Raw genomic sequence first — 17,623 nt, 5'->3', positions numbered from 1 at the left:
TATTTATCGCTGTACTTAGTTTGTTTATCACTGCCTTTGACTGCCGTGTTCCGCATATAATTTATTTTTTTGCCGTAATTTGTCACAACGCTACATTTGCAGGCTTTGCTCATCGCTCTTTCATCATTTCTAGTTTATAATTTATATTTGATACGTAATTTACTTTACTGCCGGCTTGGTTTAGTTTTCATTCAGCATTTTTTCAATATTTACGCTTTTGCTTTTTCAATTTTTTACGCTCATGTTTTGGCATTATTGCGTCACTGTAATGTTGTTTAAAACATTACTTGTAGGTTTTAACTGCCCTTTATCAGAACTGACGATGCACTGAATAAGTGCGAAATATATTTTCTGTAACATCTACTGACAACTGATCCCTGTTACCTTAGCAATTGAGGTTTTAGCCTGCTAAACGTAGCTTCAAACGTCAATTTTGGTATCTCTCTGCTGAGATGGTACCACTGGACTGGCACTGTTCAGCTCTGAAGTTCAGGAAGAGGTAAACATCAGATGGCTGATGAACTTATACATGTAAAACCTACAAATCCTGTTTTTACACCAGCAGATCGGTTTGGCACTGGCCAGCTACGGACCACGTTTTCCATCAGAAATCAACCTGGAATCAAAACTGACAGATTTTATCACAAAGGACTCTCGGTTCTTTTTCTCTGTTTTAGAGATAAATGATGATTTTCTTCCTTTATCAGTAGAGAAATGGTCTGAATCAGAGTCGTACCAGAAAGCTGTTTACAATGTGGCTGAACATGGAGTTAAACTGAGCACCGATTACCTACATTGTGCCAGAAACGAGGAACACTATCAAAACACTTTACAAATAGTGGAAGCTAACAGAAAAGACACACCTAATTTGAGAAAGGAAAAAAACTAATGTCCTCTTGCACAGATTAGACTAGTTGATCACATTGCCTTCTGTGACAAAATGTGTTAGTAAAAGTTTACAGTTATATACTGTATACATACAGATTCAATACCAGGCTTTCATGTAGCAAACTTACTAGCCTATATTGGTAACTTTCTATGGTATTTGATCTATTTCGAGTGTGAAATTAGAATTTTAGACCACTTCCGCTCACTGGAGTTGTATTTTTAGCTATTCCAACGCGTAAAAAATGTGAATTCACAGACAACTCGTATAGACAAGCATATTCTTTTAATTCCCTGTACGATAGATAGTCAAACAGGCAAAAGTTTTATGCATATTATTTTGTTGAAACATACAAATTCTGTTGAGAAGCGTGAAAATACCGGTAATTCAATATTTACTCTGGCAAACCTTAAAATTTGAATGGGATGGTGGCCCACATAAACGTGCCCCAATTCTACTGATTTTTGAACCAGCAAAGATTCTTGGCTAGTGGAACAATCTCACAAATCTACAAGTCAATAGTACAATAAAAAGTAAAAAACAAGGGGGTTGAGTGCACACTACCCAGGATGTGTTCAATGGGATGCTTATTCAGAAGCCAAACGCAAGTTTTGCCTCTATTAAACATTATATAAACTCAATTAAGTTAAGTGTGATCAGATACTTACAAACATTGAAATAAACAATATCTAAAGCTGTAATAAATGCAATAGTTAAGTTTACACTATCAAATAAATATATATGCGGCATGCAGCTGCACTAACGTATGCTTCTGTAGTCTATTGGACCTCATATCACCTCATTGGACTAGAGGCCAGTTTGCACACAAATGGTCACATCCTTGTGTGTTTTACCTAGGTTACACTTTTTTTAGTATTTCATCCATAAAACTGCCCAAAATATCTAAAAATGCCATTTCTTTCCCATAAAATGCCTTTTTTAGAGCAAAAATGTCATTATGCAATTTTGGCTGCCCATGCATCATTTTAGACTGCAGAAGTGACTTCCTAAGACTTGATTTAGTGGGGTTAGACACCAAAATCATTAGCCTGCACCCACTAGAAAAAGTATTATGACTAATTTAAGGAATTTTGCCTTGGCGGCCACTAGAGCGCTCTTGGATAGGGGTCAAACGGGGTCAAAAAATGTTTTTTCAAGTACCAATGTAAAAGATAGCCCAAACTGCATCTTTTGGCAGATGCACTAAGCTGAACTCAAAAATTCGTTTTTTTTGATCCACCCTACTGCCAGCTATGCAACAATCCACAACTTAAGTTTGAGATGATATGTCCAACCCGTTGATCAGTTCCTGTTTTGTAAGCTGGGATTCCTAGTAATTTCAGTTCTTTCGAGTCACCTACGGCAACCGCCAATCTCTCTTCGTGTTCGTACTTATTGACGAGGGTTGGGAGCCCTTTGCCATCCCAATGTAGCGACATAAACTTCGGTGGCATCCACAGTTCTCTACATTCCTGTGCTATTTCTTGGTTAACTTGACGCCTGGCCTTGTCAGCTTGTGAGTAGGATTTTGTAATTTTTGAAGCATCTGCTCCAGCTTCTTCTACGAAAGCCTCTGTGAACGCAGCTTGTTGTGCTGCTGTCATTTTTATTCTAGTAGCTAATGCTACTAATTTTGGAGATTTGACAATGTCATGTGGAATGAAAGCTTCAGTCCTTGTGCGCACAGTCCTTTTGTGAGATTTTGAAGCTTGTTCTGATATAAATGATGATAGCGGCGTTTCATCCTCGCTAGAGCTGCTTTCGAATCCAACAGTAGAAAATAAAGTTTCAGTTTCTCTAGCAGACTTCTCATGCCGTTTCTCTGCACTAACAATTCTCTCCTGTTTCCTTTTCAGTTTTGAAAATGATTTCACATCGAAACCAGCTATAGTAGCTATTTTATCAGTCTTCATCGATTTTAGAAATTTTATGTCTTCTGGGTTTTGTATTATTTGCTCGGAATTTGGAGTCCATAAAGGGAATGTTTTCGACAGGTCATTTTGGTACTGTTCAACCTTAGCAATTACAGCAGGAGTTGTTCTTCGTGCCTTCGGTATTCTCCTCAGTTTCTCATTCTCCTGTAACAGTTTTATGATTTTTTAACAACATATCTGCTCAGCTAACATGGGTATGCCTCCTTTTTAAAAAAATGGAGTAGTTTTCATGTACACTATCTTGGCAGCCTCATATTTTGTGCGATTTTCACTATATCCGTCCTCTAAGTGAAAGATAATAGATCTCAAAATCTGTAGCGCAGTTGGAAGACGGCTTCCTGTTATTTCGCCATCGCATTTAGTGACAGCATCACCTAAGCCAAATACTTTGTTTCTAGTAGTTGTCATGTTAACGTACGACTACAATCAGAAATCTGAAAAGATAGAATTTTGCCCAAAATTACGTTTATTTACAAAAATTTGTAAAAGAGAAAGTAAAACCAAAGCCTAATTGCTGGATTCCAAACCTGAAAATGTAGGAAACGCTGTAATAATAAATAAGGTATGCTATGGTGCACTTTCCCCCTCAAAATCATAAACTTTATTAAAGTTAAATGCGAAACTTCATTTAATTATATATAGTATTTACAAAATGGCAACCCTAAAAAGAAAAATTGATGGTTGCCCACATAGGCAGGTGCGGATTCCAACCAAATTTCACAAACTTTGTTTTTGGCCTAAATGGAACATTGGTACCGATCTACATGACAATTCATCGACATTGGGGGGTTTGATGCACCCTAGTTTACGTGTTTGTTTAACTTTAGGAAAATGTAGGTTTGTTCAGAAGATCATTTTAGCAATAAGCCGTGCAATACTATTATTGCTTATTGCGGTTGGAGTTTGAAGGACAGAGTCAAGATTAGCTAGATATTTTTCAAGCCTTTGTGCGGTGATTTTTCTAATCAATGGCCTCGTCTGCTCTTTATGTGATGCCGTAAAGTTTGTATTGACCATAATGGGCAAGTGATGTGATACGTCACTTGAAATTACAAAGGGTTTCATTTTATGGGCATGTAAACAGTTGTAAACGGTAACTTTATCAAAGTAAAGTTTGAATTTATGGTTTTCATTATACTTTCCAAAGTCGATGTTGAAGTCACCTAGGATCAGATACTTCTGCTTAGGTTTGAATGATTTAATCAAATTATTAAAGCTTTCCTGAAAGCAGCTTATGTCACTAGAAGGATGGCGGTAAATCGATCGGATGATAAAGAACTCATTGTTAGGCAACGAGATTTCAGCCCAGACTTCCTCGCAGTTTATTAAATTAACGCGGAGAGTGTCTAAGTTACTGAAAATTAATTTATTTGAGAAGTAGATACCAGCTCCTCCTGCTTTTGTGCTGGAATTCACGTTAATTAGTTCGTAGCCAGGAAGCCGAACAAGACTTTCAGTGCTAGTGGTTAGTCGTGTTTCAGTCAAACAGAGTATATCTATTGGTTTTGAAATGTCAGAAAGGAGTCGATCTAGTTTTTCTATGTTTTTATTTGGACCAGCATTGGTCAACCGGTAAGCCATGGCTCACTAGTGGGCCATGGAAAGATTTTGAGGTGGGCCAGACTTACTTAAAAATTTGCCAGAGTTAGTGAAAGATTTAGTTTCATTTGTGTTACTTTAGACAGACTTATGTGTTTTGTTTAGTTGTTTTGATTGTAGCAACAATGAATGGTGCTGCTGTAATTTGCTGCAGAATGGTAATTTTCATTCTAATTTTTGAAATAATAATTTTGGTGGCGTGATGTAATTAATGCTGTCTGTTGCATAATATACGAATGGTGATTTTCAGCAACTACAACAGTGTGGTTCGTGTACGGAGCCATTTGGCTCCGTAAGGAGAAATTTTTAACTTAAAAGGAGGAGTAATCGTGTTGAAAGGAATTGGGAAGAAATGTAAATTTATCTAAATAATGTATTGAAATGGTTAATTTATTTATGACTGAGCACATAGATTTAGATCAACGTTGATTTTTTTCAAGCATTTTAGGAATAGGATGTAATCAGTGCTGTATTCGAGGGTGTAATGATTGCTTGCCTGTAGTTCACCTTGTTTACTCGCTTATGTAGTCATGTGTGCCCTAGGTAATTGTCCGCTTTTCTAGTTCTGTACTCTCGCCTTGCCACTGATTCATCTTGCAGTTGTACTGGCAGAACGAGGAGAATAGAAGTGTGCAGAACTATGTCTACCGTAGATATATTTAGTTAACCTTATATTTGTTTTGTTTGTTTAGCACGATTTTAAGTTGATTAAAGCCAAGTTATGTTTCTAGTTTGGTTTATATCGTAACAATTTAATCAACTTATTTATCTGGTGATGGAACGTTTGTTGAAACCGACAGTGCTAGACCTTGACCCGAGTGACGCACTTGCTGCTAAGCACTACAGACATTGGCTGAAAACGTTTAACGCCTTTCTTGAAGCAGTTCAGCGTTCTGTGCCAAGCCGTGAACCCTCTGAAGGCGACCATAGCTCTCACAATTTCTCAGCAGTTGATAAACTAGCATTACTGCACTGCTATTTGTCACCTGAAGTGTACGACCTTGTTGAGGACTGTTCTACCTTTGATGCAGCAAAGGAAGTACTCGATAGAGCCTACTTAAAGGAGAAAAACGAAACTTTTGCCTGTCACCTTTTACTCACCAGGGTACAGAAGCATGATGAAACCATCACATCGTGCGCAAGAGCACTCAAGGCACTTGCCCAAGATTGCCATTGCCGAGCTGTCAGCGCGGAAGATTTCAAAAGGGAATTAACTCGAGATGCGTTTATTGCTGGAATCTCTTCTTCAGCTATTAAGCAGAAACTACTAAAAGAAAATCACTCACCCTTGAAGATGCTGCTAAGGCTGAATTACTCCAACAAGCGCTCAATCAATCCGGATGTCTTTCAACTACTCTTCAATCTTCTGTCGCTGCATCGTCAAGAAATGCCAATATCCCACTGTTAAGGAAATACTACTTTTGCTCCAAAGACCAATCCTCATCAACGGTGTTGAAGTGTTTATCAGAACTTTTGCACTATTATTTTGGCGTTCCTAGATACGTACATAGTGATAGAGGTTCGGCCTTTATGTCCAATGATGTAAAAACCTACCTTACAAGTAAAAGTGTGGCTACTAGTAGGAGCACACCATATCATCCTACTGGTAATTCACAAGTAGAAAGAACGAATCAAACTATTTGGCAAACCGTACAGTTTATGTTACATGATTGTCATCTTCCGCAGGAGAGGTGGGAAGAAGTCCTACCTGACGCTCTACATGCAGCGCGATCATTGTTATGCACCAGCACAAATGCTACGCGCATGAACGTTTTCTTAGGTTTGAACGACGTTCAATGCTCGGGAAGAGTTTACCTGGTTGGTTGCTCCAACCAAGATCTGTCCTGCTTCGTCGGTTTGTCAGGAACAAGGACAAGCCATTAGTAGATGAAGTTGAATTGCTCCATGCGAACCCTAGCTTTGCACATGTTCGATGTCCAAATGGCCGAGAATCGACTATGATCGCCATCTCCTCCACACTGTTGTCCTTGACCCACAGCAGCTCACTCGTCAACACCTGCCTTTCAGGCGCCCTTTGTGGTGCTTCATGAAGGTCACTTCGACCTTATAAAGTCATGGAGAGACTGCTGGGAAACCATCTCCGGCCCAACCAGTTTCAAGTCACACCAGACTCTAAAGTACCACCTGGCTCAAACCTGCCAAGAAAAGAATGGGTGACTTTGAAATCGCCTCCGTACTGGTGTTGGTCACTTCAAACACAATATGTTTTCCTGGGGATTGTGTGACCCATCAGCCTGTCTTTGTGGTGAAGTTCAAACAGCACATCACAAATCACTGTCCTGTGTTTCGTCCTGCAGAACATGTGGATCTGATAGACCCTGATTTAGAGACATTGCACTGGTTGCAACAATTGGGAGATATTGCTTGAATTGCTGCTTCATAAGCAAGAAGAAGACTTGGAAAATATTGTAAGGGTTCAGCAAAACTTCACAACACAGTTCTATCGCGTTATTGTGCCTCAGCTATGGACTGGACAGTGGACAGCCATGTGTGCTACTGGTTGCACAGTAGAGCTCACAAACCAGAAGACTTATTATAGCTTTGCAGCAAGAAACGCTATTGTGCTTTTATACCATGCATTTAACACCAAAACTACCGAGATATTTCACAACCTAAAACAACCAAGCGGTCACATTTGACAAATATAGTTTCAAAATATTGTCCGCCCTGATAGCTCAGTTGGTTAGCGCGTGACTTCTAGAACGAAGAAGCTTCAAGATCAAGCAGCGCTGGTTCGACTCTCGGGGCGTGCGCTTGAGTAATGCACGTTACGGACTGCTCTTGATTCAGTTGTATCTAATGGATGGGATAATTCCCCGGCTGCAATACTTCAACAATCGGAAACTTCATCTTTCAATCTCTGTGACCGGCCTGCGTCAGTGATTCAAAGCCTCTACAAGTATGCGGAACTGCCAGGATTAAGCTCTGCGAGAAGCTTTCCCAGTCTGAGGATAAAGATTCAATCAATCGATATTGTTTATTGTGTACAATATTTTATAATGTTTTGCATACACAAACTTCCATAACAATAATTAAAATTAGTGGATGCTTTATGTCCAGTTTTAAAACAGACAAAATTCCATTTACTTATAAATAAAAAATGGCCAAAAAGAAGTATCGCTTAGTACTAATTACAAAATGAAATGGCGGTCAGTATTGATCGCTTGGTATTTATAGATAGGGGTATTAACCTAAATATTGCACAAACTATAAGTGTTACAGAAATAATTGTCCCATCAATGCAAACTTTTAAAAAGGATAGAAAGTCATGAAAGGTAGTCCAGATTTTAAAATAGATAAAATACCATTTACCTGAAATTGTAAAACAGTCAAAGATGACCGCTTGGTGATTCTGATGTTAAAAAACCTTTGCCTCAACGGCATGATAAGTTTTGTAACCCATTAACCGGGGGCTTAGCTTGTTGTCCATGACACACAATTGGACAATCGGCCTGGAGTGCTGGGCTATCTAAGAACCATTCACATTCTGAAGATCAATGTTTGCACAGTCGAGAATGGTATTCTTGTTTTTCTGACTGATGTTTGTCAAAATTTCAGAGCCGATTGAAGAACAGTCTGTGGCCAAGTCCAACGGTGAATGTTCATTGGGCTATGTCAATCTCAAGGCTACCAACGAAAACGTCACCTCTTCATCTTCCAGTGATGAAGGTGTAGGTTCTCTGGATAGAGCCAGTGTTAACGAGATATCTTCACCATTGACGACTACGGACACTGATAGCAAATCCATTTCCGCTTACCATCCAGAATCCCCTAAAGATGACGTGCTGAAAAAGCGAGAGATAGGTTGGTGAATGACTGTGAAAGTAAGCATTTGGAAAATATTTTTAAAAAATCAAGGCGGTTGTTGTCCGCTACTCTTCTTGATCAAAAAAGATAACTATTTTATCAGTAACACTATGTAACACAATTTTTGTTTGGCTACTTTTTTTATGCCTCTTTGGGGTAAGCAAGGTCATGCTCCCTGTAGAAAAACATGCACCAAAAAATCCTAATGATAAGTGTTAAAAAGGCAAGTTGAGGAAGAAAGCAGCAAGGTGGGCTTAACAAGAGAGAACGCGTTAGACAGATCGATGTGGAGGCAGGGTGTGAAGGCAATTGCGGCATTTGGAGGTGAATCCGGCTACCCTCAGTAACGGGGACATCAACGGATTAAAACTGGACTACTGCTACTACTACTACATGACTTTGATACATTATTTTTTCAAGTAATCCTTGATTGATGAGTTAACAATAGATTACTAGATTATAAACATACATAACTCAGCAACAACATTAAATTTCACATTATAAAAACAAAAACAATAAGCAAACGTTTTCGGCTAATCATGCAGTCCTTTTCATGTCTATAAGAGAAATATTTTAAAAGAAATACTAAAGAATCATGCAATATTACAGCAAAAATATGGTCCAATCTAAATATTTGAGAAACTGCTTAACTTGCTCACACACATTGATATCTGAAAAATTATGCAGCACAACGGGTCAAGTATTTGAGAGGTAAAATTAATTGTTCAGAGAAGGACTCAAGCAGATTATGCAAGATGGACAAAAACACAACACGAGATAGTGGCACACACAAAGCAAAAATACTAGAAGCACAAGTTCCAATTCGATCAAAAACAATTAAAAGATAGGAGGCTTCGCCAGCAAATAATTATGTCTGTTTATGGTTTAAAAAGTTACTTTTCTACCCAAGTTGATCACTAGATTTATTCTTAAATGCAATTTTTCATCGAGGCTTGACTGGAAAGCATTAGCTGGTTTTTCTGCTACTTGTCTAAAAATAGATTTTTGGTAATATACAAAAATTCTGGCAACACTTTTTCATAACGCACCCTAACCTCAGAACCAAGATGGCGTAAGTTGCGCTTCCCAGTACTTTCTTGATTTTCCTGCCTTGATTTAAATCTGTCACTGGGTCGTTGTGAGCTGTCCTTGACTAAAATGCTTGACCTTCCTTTAAAAGACCTACTGCTGTAGCCGTATATACCGTGTATTCTTGGGTATAAGCCGATCTCATGTATAGGTCAACTCCTACTTTTTTGCTAAAAATCGGTGGCATTTTTAATCTCTCGTATAGCTTATTTCTGGCACTGCCATTCGATGGTTCATCTAAGTAATTGGCATTGACATACCGTGAGGAAATTTCGAAGTAGAGCAACTTGAGCTACCCTAACCAACATGGTGTTACTAACATTCGATGAACCACAAGCACAAAACAGAAACATCACATTTGGCTACTGGTAAATATTCGCCAACTACTATTTATCGCAATAAAAAGTAAACCAGATAAATAATATGCAGAATTTACGAATGAAGTCTTCCTCTGTGAGCTCAATTATGATTCAACAGAACAGATTGTTTTGTTATCAGATGCACAAGTAACTTGTAAACAGTGATCACTGCTGGAATTTTACAATACCACGGACCCATAATAAACAACAAATTAATGGTACTGAATAACATTATTTAAACAATACAACAATCTAATTCTAATACACATAATAAATTGTAACCTTTTTGGCAAAACTCTATGCCCTCATCAGGAAAATAATCTGATAGATCTAAAGAAAACAAAGGTAACTGTAAGTAACAGCAAATGTTATTAACTTTATCTTGTGACTACATTCTGGGAGATATCTTGCAACAGAACATTCCTGGCAGCATTCGTGTCTGTTTCTAAGTTATTATACTAAGCCTGTTAGTATGTAAATGTGATACAGTTGTCTCATAGTTATTTTTCGAGTATTTTGAAAATAAGCTACTTTGAATAAAACTAATTGCATTTTCGGATTTACTGTTCTCAAAATGTCCTCAAATTACTCTCGCACTTTATGCCCAAAAATCGTGCTGGTCTGTGTTGCTTTTTACTAAGATACTAACTCTGTTATCCAAGTTGCTTCACATCTATATAGCTGAATTTACCTTGTTTTCATCATGATATCTACATACAATCAAACATAATATTTTGCTTTCTGCATTAAACCATGTATACAGGCCATGCCAACATGCTAGCTTCAAATCTGACTGGAGACCGATCTGCTTTGCTTGATAAACGTCAGAGTCGCTAATATAACTTGATAGTCTGAATAGTAGTCAGTACATATAGTATAGGCTAGTCTATATTTTGTGTGATTTTGGGCTACTTTTGTGTTATTTTTATCATGCAAAATTGCAAATATTAGATTAGATTTTGCCACTTATGTCAGAAATCCGACAACTGACAACTCTGGTAATAAGGAAAGATTTGTCATTTTGTTAAATTCACTTTGGCAATTTGACTCTCAAAACTATTATTTTAAAGAGATAAAAAGTACATTGAGCTTAGAGTTCAAAATCAGAATTACATCGGCTTCCAGTAATTATTATAGATTTGCACGTTAGCAAGGCCTTTGCATATTTGTAAAAGCTACTTTGATTCGGGACCTTGAGGCAGAATTGACCAATCCAAAGCAGTAAGCCATTCACACTTCTCAAGAAGAGAAAATTTCTCAAGAGAAGTGAACTTCTCCGACAATGACTGACGTTTGTGCTTGAAGTAGAGTTGCTAGATTCACAACTTACATGTGAAAACAAGTTTTTACTAAATTAGATTAGAATTACTGAAATTTCTCTCTAATTCATCAAATTTGACAATTAGAGTTATCTAGTTGTCCAAGTCTGAACAGAAGTCAAGTGTTTGATGAAGCAGTGTGTCTCAAGGAGAGTGATAGCCTGCAATTGCAACTATCATGAGAATTTTTCTAATATGAATTCAATTCAACCTTGATGCACAAAAAAGGCAAATTGCAGAAGATTGCAACTACGTAATAAGAAAGTGAATAGGAAAAGCAGTTTAAACAAATGTCAGTAAAGCTAACTCACATAAACGTGTTTTCTACCAAAAGACTCTGCATAAAAATTACAATCAAGTGGATCAAACGAGATGAGCATGACAAGTAAAATTAAAAGCGATATGGTCTATCAGTTTAACAATTAAATAAATGTAATGGTATAGATGCCATGTCCAAGTTCAATTGCGGAGATCTTTCTTTGATGAATAACGTTTCCAAAATTCTCAATTTCCTTGAGTCCTCTCCTCTCCCTAATATTTTAACTTCTTCAAAATTAAATGTCTGAATTGGTGCGCAAACGGTAAAGTCTTTTGATTGTCAGGTTTGTGTTCTGAAATTCTTGTGCATAAATTACGTTTTGTTTCTTTAATATAACTTGCCCCACAAGAACCTGACAGTTGGTAAATAACACTGGTGCTTGATAGTTTGGATTGGCGGTCTTTAAAATTAAAACGTTTTGAAAGATGTGCAGTTTTGTAGATGAAATAAATAGATAATTTTCCTTGATTAATTGAGAAATTAAATGTTGTAGTTCTTTGCAGAATTGATCACATGTCCCCGAGAAATGGCAGCTTGAAGATCAAGAAACGAGTTTGATCTTTGGATAAATTTTGGCTGGCTGAAGTGATGTGTACTTTGTTCAAAAGAGTTCCAATACATTTATTTACAAATATGCCAAAATAGCCATTATGCACAAGCATTTTTTAATGATTTCAAATTCTTGTTGTATAGTAGAGTAAAAATTGCGAAAAAGAAAAGAATCAACAGAATTGTGTTTATAGTAGAAAGGGACATAGCTTGACCAAAGAGAATAATGTCCAGTGTATGTAGGTTTGTAATACACACTTGTGTAGTTGTTATCTTTTTCTGTACTACTAATCAGAACATCCAAGAAAGGTAAACAGTTGTCAACTTCTGCTTGTTTTATGAAAGATATTTCTTAATAAAAATTAATTAATTTGAAAAACTTTGGCGAAAAAGAGAAGTCGGAAAAATTAAGGATATCATCCACGTAGCGGCTAATTAAAGTTGGTTTTTCAATTTCAGCAGTACGAAGTAAAGTTTGGTCAATCAAGTAGTTAATTGCTTTTCTTGTAATAATTTCCATAATTTGCCTTTTTGTGCATCACGATTGATTTAGATCAGGAGTCACCAAACTACGGCCCGCGGGCCAGAACCGGCCCGCAAACTGATTTCATCCGGCCCGCCACGTACTGCAGAAATAACAGCTGCACTACAACTGTTAAGGAAAAAAAGTTACCAAACTTTTTGTAAAGGACTGACGTTGCTGTTGAGTTGCTCATTTCATAAAGGACTGACGTTGCTCATTTCATAAATCTCACTAATTCTAGCAAATAGCAATATTAGTTGCCTAGGGAAGGTCTAGTTAGTTGAGCCAGAAATCGATTTTTCTGCAATAAAAATTTCATGACAAACTTTACCAAAAGTCCGAATCCATCATGATAAATTTCAGTCTTTTGCGGTTCTTGTGAGCATGTTTGTGTTTGCGACTGACCCCGATTCATATTATTTATCGGCATTTTGAAATTGACACTCAGCCGGCTCAAATGATACCCTAAATTTCACTGTTGAGCCACCCATTGTTCATGGTTGATCCACTATGATTTCACTTCCAAAAGATATCCCAAAAGAGAGCTCAATCTGCATCAAACACAATAAACTCTTCTCTTGAACATCTTGCAAATAAACAATCAAAAAATGTTTAAACTGTGTATTGTGTCTGGTGTCTTAAAATGAAATAACAGTGAACACTAAACTAACATAAATTTATACTACTGAAAACACTGAGAATTATTAAATAGGAAACTTTACACGAAGGTGCTTTTACCTTTCTGAAACAATTTCGCGAGGTTTGTGAAAAAAACGAACATTAGCAACCAGCGGCGTTGCTATCGAGAAAAATATAAGTGGGAGAGTGCTAAAAAAATTACCCTCAAACTGGCGCATTACAGAAAGAATTACTTTTATGGAAGTTTAAGGGGGCAGTGGATCGCCCCCCGGCTACGCCACCAGTTCTACGCAGCAGTTGCCGAGTGGTTAGCGCGTTGGGCTCGCAGTCGAGAGCCTGCATGTTCGACTCCAGCCACCCGCACTTGCTGTTGTTTCTCTGGGCAAGAAACTTTACGATAATTGCCTCTACCCAGTGATCGATTTCGAGTAATGGGTAGTACCAAATTTAAGTCATAAGTAGAGTAGACAACCGGAAACAGACATTGCTGTCGGCTGCAGTGTGGGTCAGGTGTATGTCGGAAGGCGTACACCGATGCATAGCGCTCAAGTCCGCTTTCCGCAATGCAGGATAAAGATATGAAAAACAAACAAACAATTACAGTACGGTACATCAAAATTAGGGCAGTACGTAAGGACCATCGGCTCATAAACTACATTCCTTATGACAAAGACATGGCTCAACCGTGAACATTGCAAGTGACTCAACTGTTAACATCGCCGCCATTTTCAAAATTCATGAAAAATTGCCAAGAACCAACTTGCTAATCAAGCAACGAGAACTACCAAAACAAAGAGTAAGTTACCCTTCATACCTATCCCAGAATTTCGATTAAGACAACGAAGAAAATCGTAGGAAAAAATAACACATTTCTTCTTTCTCTCAAAACTACTTTTACTATACCATTTTACATTTAACTGCTTCACAATTTTTCTGCTTGTAGAAAATCCCTAAAACTACATGTGCTGATGGACTTCATGTTTTTCCATATTTTCGTTATGAAACAGTTGACTAATCATGCACGACGTTGCGATAAAACCGGATGGATCAACCATTACCCTGCTCAACTAACCAAACCTTCCCCTATGCTCATCACAAATTATTTGAAGTTCTACAAATTGTTATAGATTCTAGAACTAAAATAAAAATCGTTTTTAGAATAATACTTTTTCTACTGTATAATACCGGTAATAGAAAAACTGCCAGACACTGTTATAAATTCTGTACATGTTTCTTTTTTTAAATTGTTCGTTTATATAGTTCGTTGTTGCCTGTTGAATTTGTACATTTTCCCACCAGGCAGCCTACATGTTGGCGTTCTGTTTTTATCATTAGGCCACCACAAATGGGACAACCTAGGCCAAATTTGGAAAGATGTAATGTTTTTTCAAGAGCACGATGCCCTGTAGTGTATCACAGCAGGGATAACTTTTCTAGCAGCCTTTTGATTTTCATTACAACTTTGCTATTCCACCGCTGACTTTGTTATTTATTGTGCTCAATTCAAGTCAATGGAGATTCTAAATAGTTGTATGTCTTTTCGCAATTTGCATCCGGCCCGCAGCTGTTAATCTCGCAGCAATCCGGCCTTCAGAGAAAAAAGTTTGGTGACCCCTGATATAGATTCATATTAGAAAACTTTCCATGGTAGTTGCAATTGTAGGCTATCACTCTCATTGAGATATGCTGTTTCACTTGACTTCTGTTTGACTACGTATCATTTTATGAAAAACTTGACTTCTATTACTTTTTCTTCATTCATATAAGCTTGTAGATTGGTCCTTGTGACGCCAACCGCAATTTAATTTAAAACCACGCGGCGTCAGGGATTGCTTATTTATAGCACTGAAGATGAAGTCAATATAGCTTTCGAAGCATTTGCTGGACATGAGTTTAGTAGCCTATGTACATTTTGGGCTCTTTATTTTGGGATAAAATTTAAATAAGTTTGTTCATGCAAAAATACTTTCAAATGTGTGCTTTTGAGATATTTTTGTCGTAGTTTTACTCTGTTTTCTATCAACTTTCACTGTAGTTTTTCGTTTCAAAATTTAAAACAGTTTATTTGGTTTTATTGCTAACTCGAAAAAAAGCATGAAAATCTCCAAAAATAGAAGATGAACAGTTGAAGTGCTATTGTGGTGTCATATAATGGAATGTTGTCAATGAGAAATTTCCTCGTGAGAGAAGCGTGAATGGCTTACTGCTTTCTGATTGTTCAATTAGTGTCTTATAGTGCCGAACTACAGTAGGTTTTATAAATATGCGGCCGGTGTATAATATACAGTGGGTCGCTATGGATTAAACTGAGAGATATCCCTCAGATCATTGAGTAATCGGTTGCATTTTCGTAGTTTTGTGGACCTGTCTACATCATACATTGCCAAGTGCTACCCCATGACTCAATGATTGCGGTGCAACTTAAGATCACATAATTGCTACTGATTGTCTATTTTCTTTTACTTTATCTTTCAATCAGATCTGACACCGAGCGAGATTTCTTGTTTCTGGCAAATCCCTGAGTTATCAAGTAGCAGCTTCTCTTCTACAGTCGACACTGAAGAATTGTGTAAAGATGGCAGGAAGAGAAACAATAGCTTCAACAATGATGTAGCTGGATCGCCGGAATTACCCTTGGATTTGACGACACAACTACAAGAACGTCTTGAAGGTTAATCAGTAGAGAAAAATACCCTTAATGAAAATAATGTTTTTAATCGAATACACATGGATCTGGATCATTGCTTTACAAGCGATGGAGTTTTGTACCAAATTGGTTTTAGCAAGGGTGCCGCAGGTGCAAGTTTATTGAAAAGGTTACAGCTAAAACCAAGTCTAAGAACCTCAGTACTAAATGATGCATGTATTTTGTAAGGGCGTGACATGAGGTATATTGTGATTTATTTGAAACCTAAAAGTAGTGGAGTTCGTCGTTTAGGTGCAGACAGTTAGGTGCATGCCAAATAGGTGTGCACACTGTGGCATCAGGATATTTAGGTGCGGCGCATTGTGGCGTCCGGTCATGTAGGTGCCATTCCCTGTAAAGTCTATTTCTTTAGGTCAGGGGTGGGGAACCTGCGGCCCGCGGGCCGAATGCGGCCCGCGTGACTGTTCCGTGTGGCCCGCGTCAAAATTTCTTTACCCAAAATATATTGAAACAACAGCTCAAAAAAGAGTAGTCTCTGCATTCTCAGTATGTTGGGAATGGCCTTCTATGACTAGTTAATCCATCATAGTCATCAGACATGCGGAAACATGCTTTGAAATATGTGTCTCTGTTTGGAAGCACCTACCGTTGCGAGCAGTTTTTTTCCAAATTGAATCTAACAAAAAGTCGGCTTCGCTCCAGACTGACTGATAAAAACGTGGAGATGCAGTTAAGAGTTGCAACATCTTCCGTGTTAGCAGACATCACACGACTACTCACCAAAAATAAAAACTTTCAGCCATCCCACTAGCTGTAAAAGTGATATAAATCATTGTCTACTTCGCTGCATTTTTTTATCGGTAAATAAAATTTCGAAATTTCTAGTGGCCCACCTGTGTTATTTCTCATTTTATGTGGCCCGCAATACTAAAAAGGTTCCCCACCCCTGCTTTAGGTGCTTGATGGTAATTGGTAATAGGCTACTGCAAACAGTGGCGTACACAGGATCTTTGCAGGAGAAAAGCATTCGAAATGCTTTTCGAAATGAAATGAAAACGAATTAAAAAAAACGACCATTTTCTAATTATAACCAACAAGTTATATTGTGTAAGATTAGCCTACCATACTCGGCTTGCATTGACGATATTTTGTTAGTTTGCAACATCTAGGTTACTCATTTGGATAGATTTTGTATTTAAAAGAAACGATATGATACAACACTCTTGACGTCTCGTAATGTTTTACGTAGACGGCGTAATTGGCTTACTCAACCCAGTAAACCACGCGTTTTGGAGGGTAGGCTACGTTCAGTGGCATATGCAGGATGTTGTTGCTGGATTCCATATAATTTGACAGTTTTGATCAAGAGTAGCCTAATGCTACTTTATAGTCTGACCTAATCCTAGGTTTAAGGTCACCTAAAGTATATTATTATATGGTTTTTGCGTATATCACTGTGTTTACGCATTGAATTATTAGATAAACAATAAATACTATTAATTTAATATTACAAAGAGTGCTCAATGTCATGCAGAGCGAATTAAATCAAATATTGTTAATCAAATATTGTTAATTCTGAAAAATAATAATAATTTCTAAAAAAGCACTTGATTTGAATAAGGACCTTCTGATGCTCCCCCTTTTAGGGTGAAACAGGCTGTCAAGGGTTTAGAGCAGTGGTTCTCAACCGGGGGTCCGCGGACCCCAAGGGGTCCGTGAAGCGATTTCCGGGGGTCCGCGAAAGTTTCCGAGTTTTCAACATGACGGATAAATTAAGAAATTTAAAAATTGTTTGTGCTTTGTTTATGTATTAGCCTACAGTGATTCTTAAACTGTAAGTCGCAACGCACTGGTGCGTCGTTTGAAATTGCAAAGGACATAGCACAAAGGTTTGGTTTCTTAACTAAAATATCATATAAATTACTTAAACCT

At 37.6% G+C, this 17,623-nt stretch overlaps 1 protein-coding gene across 1 annotated transcript in view; it reads left to right on the top strand.

The window, feature by feature from the left end:
• The window catches only part of LOC145771273 (ubiquitin carboxyl-terminal hydrolase 47-like), a 247,893-nt gene that overhangs the window by 165,209 nt on the left and 65,061 nt on the right, over positions 1 to 17,623 (top strand). Inside the window, exons 21-22 of the mRNA XM_082583009.1 lie at positions 7,999 to 8,244; positions 15,524 to 15,715. Coding sequence (XP_082439135.1) covers positions 7,999 to 8,244; positions 15,524 to 15,715 — 438 coding nt within the window. The remainder of the gene's footprint in view (positions 1 to 7,998; positions 8,245 to 15,523; positions 15,716 to 17,623) is intronic.

The sequence above is a fragment of the Aplidium turbinatum genome, chromosome 5, assembly GCF_918807975.1.
Source record: "Aplidium turbinatum chromosome 5, kaAplTurb1.1, whole genome shotgun sequence".
Classification (NCBI taxonomy): Eukaryota; Metazoa; Chordata; class Ascidiacea; order Aplousobranchia; family Polyclinidae; genus Aplidium; species Aplidium turbinatum.
This window is presented reverse-complemented; position numbering and strand designations above follow the sequence as displayed.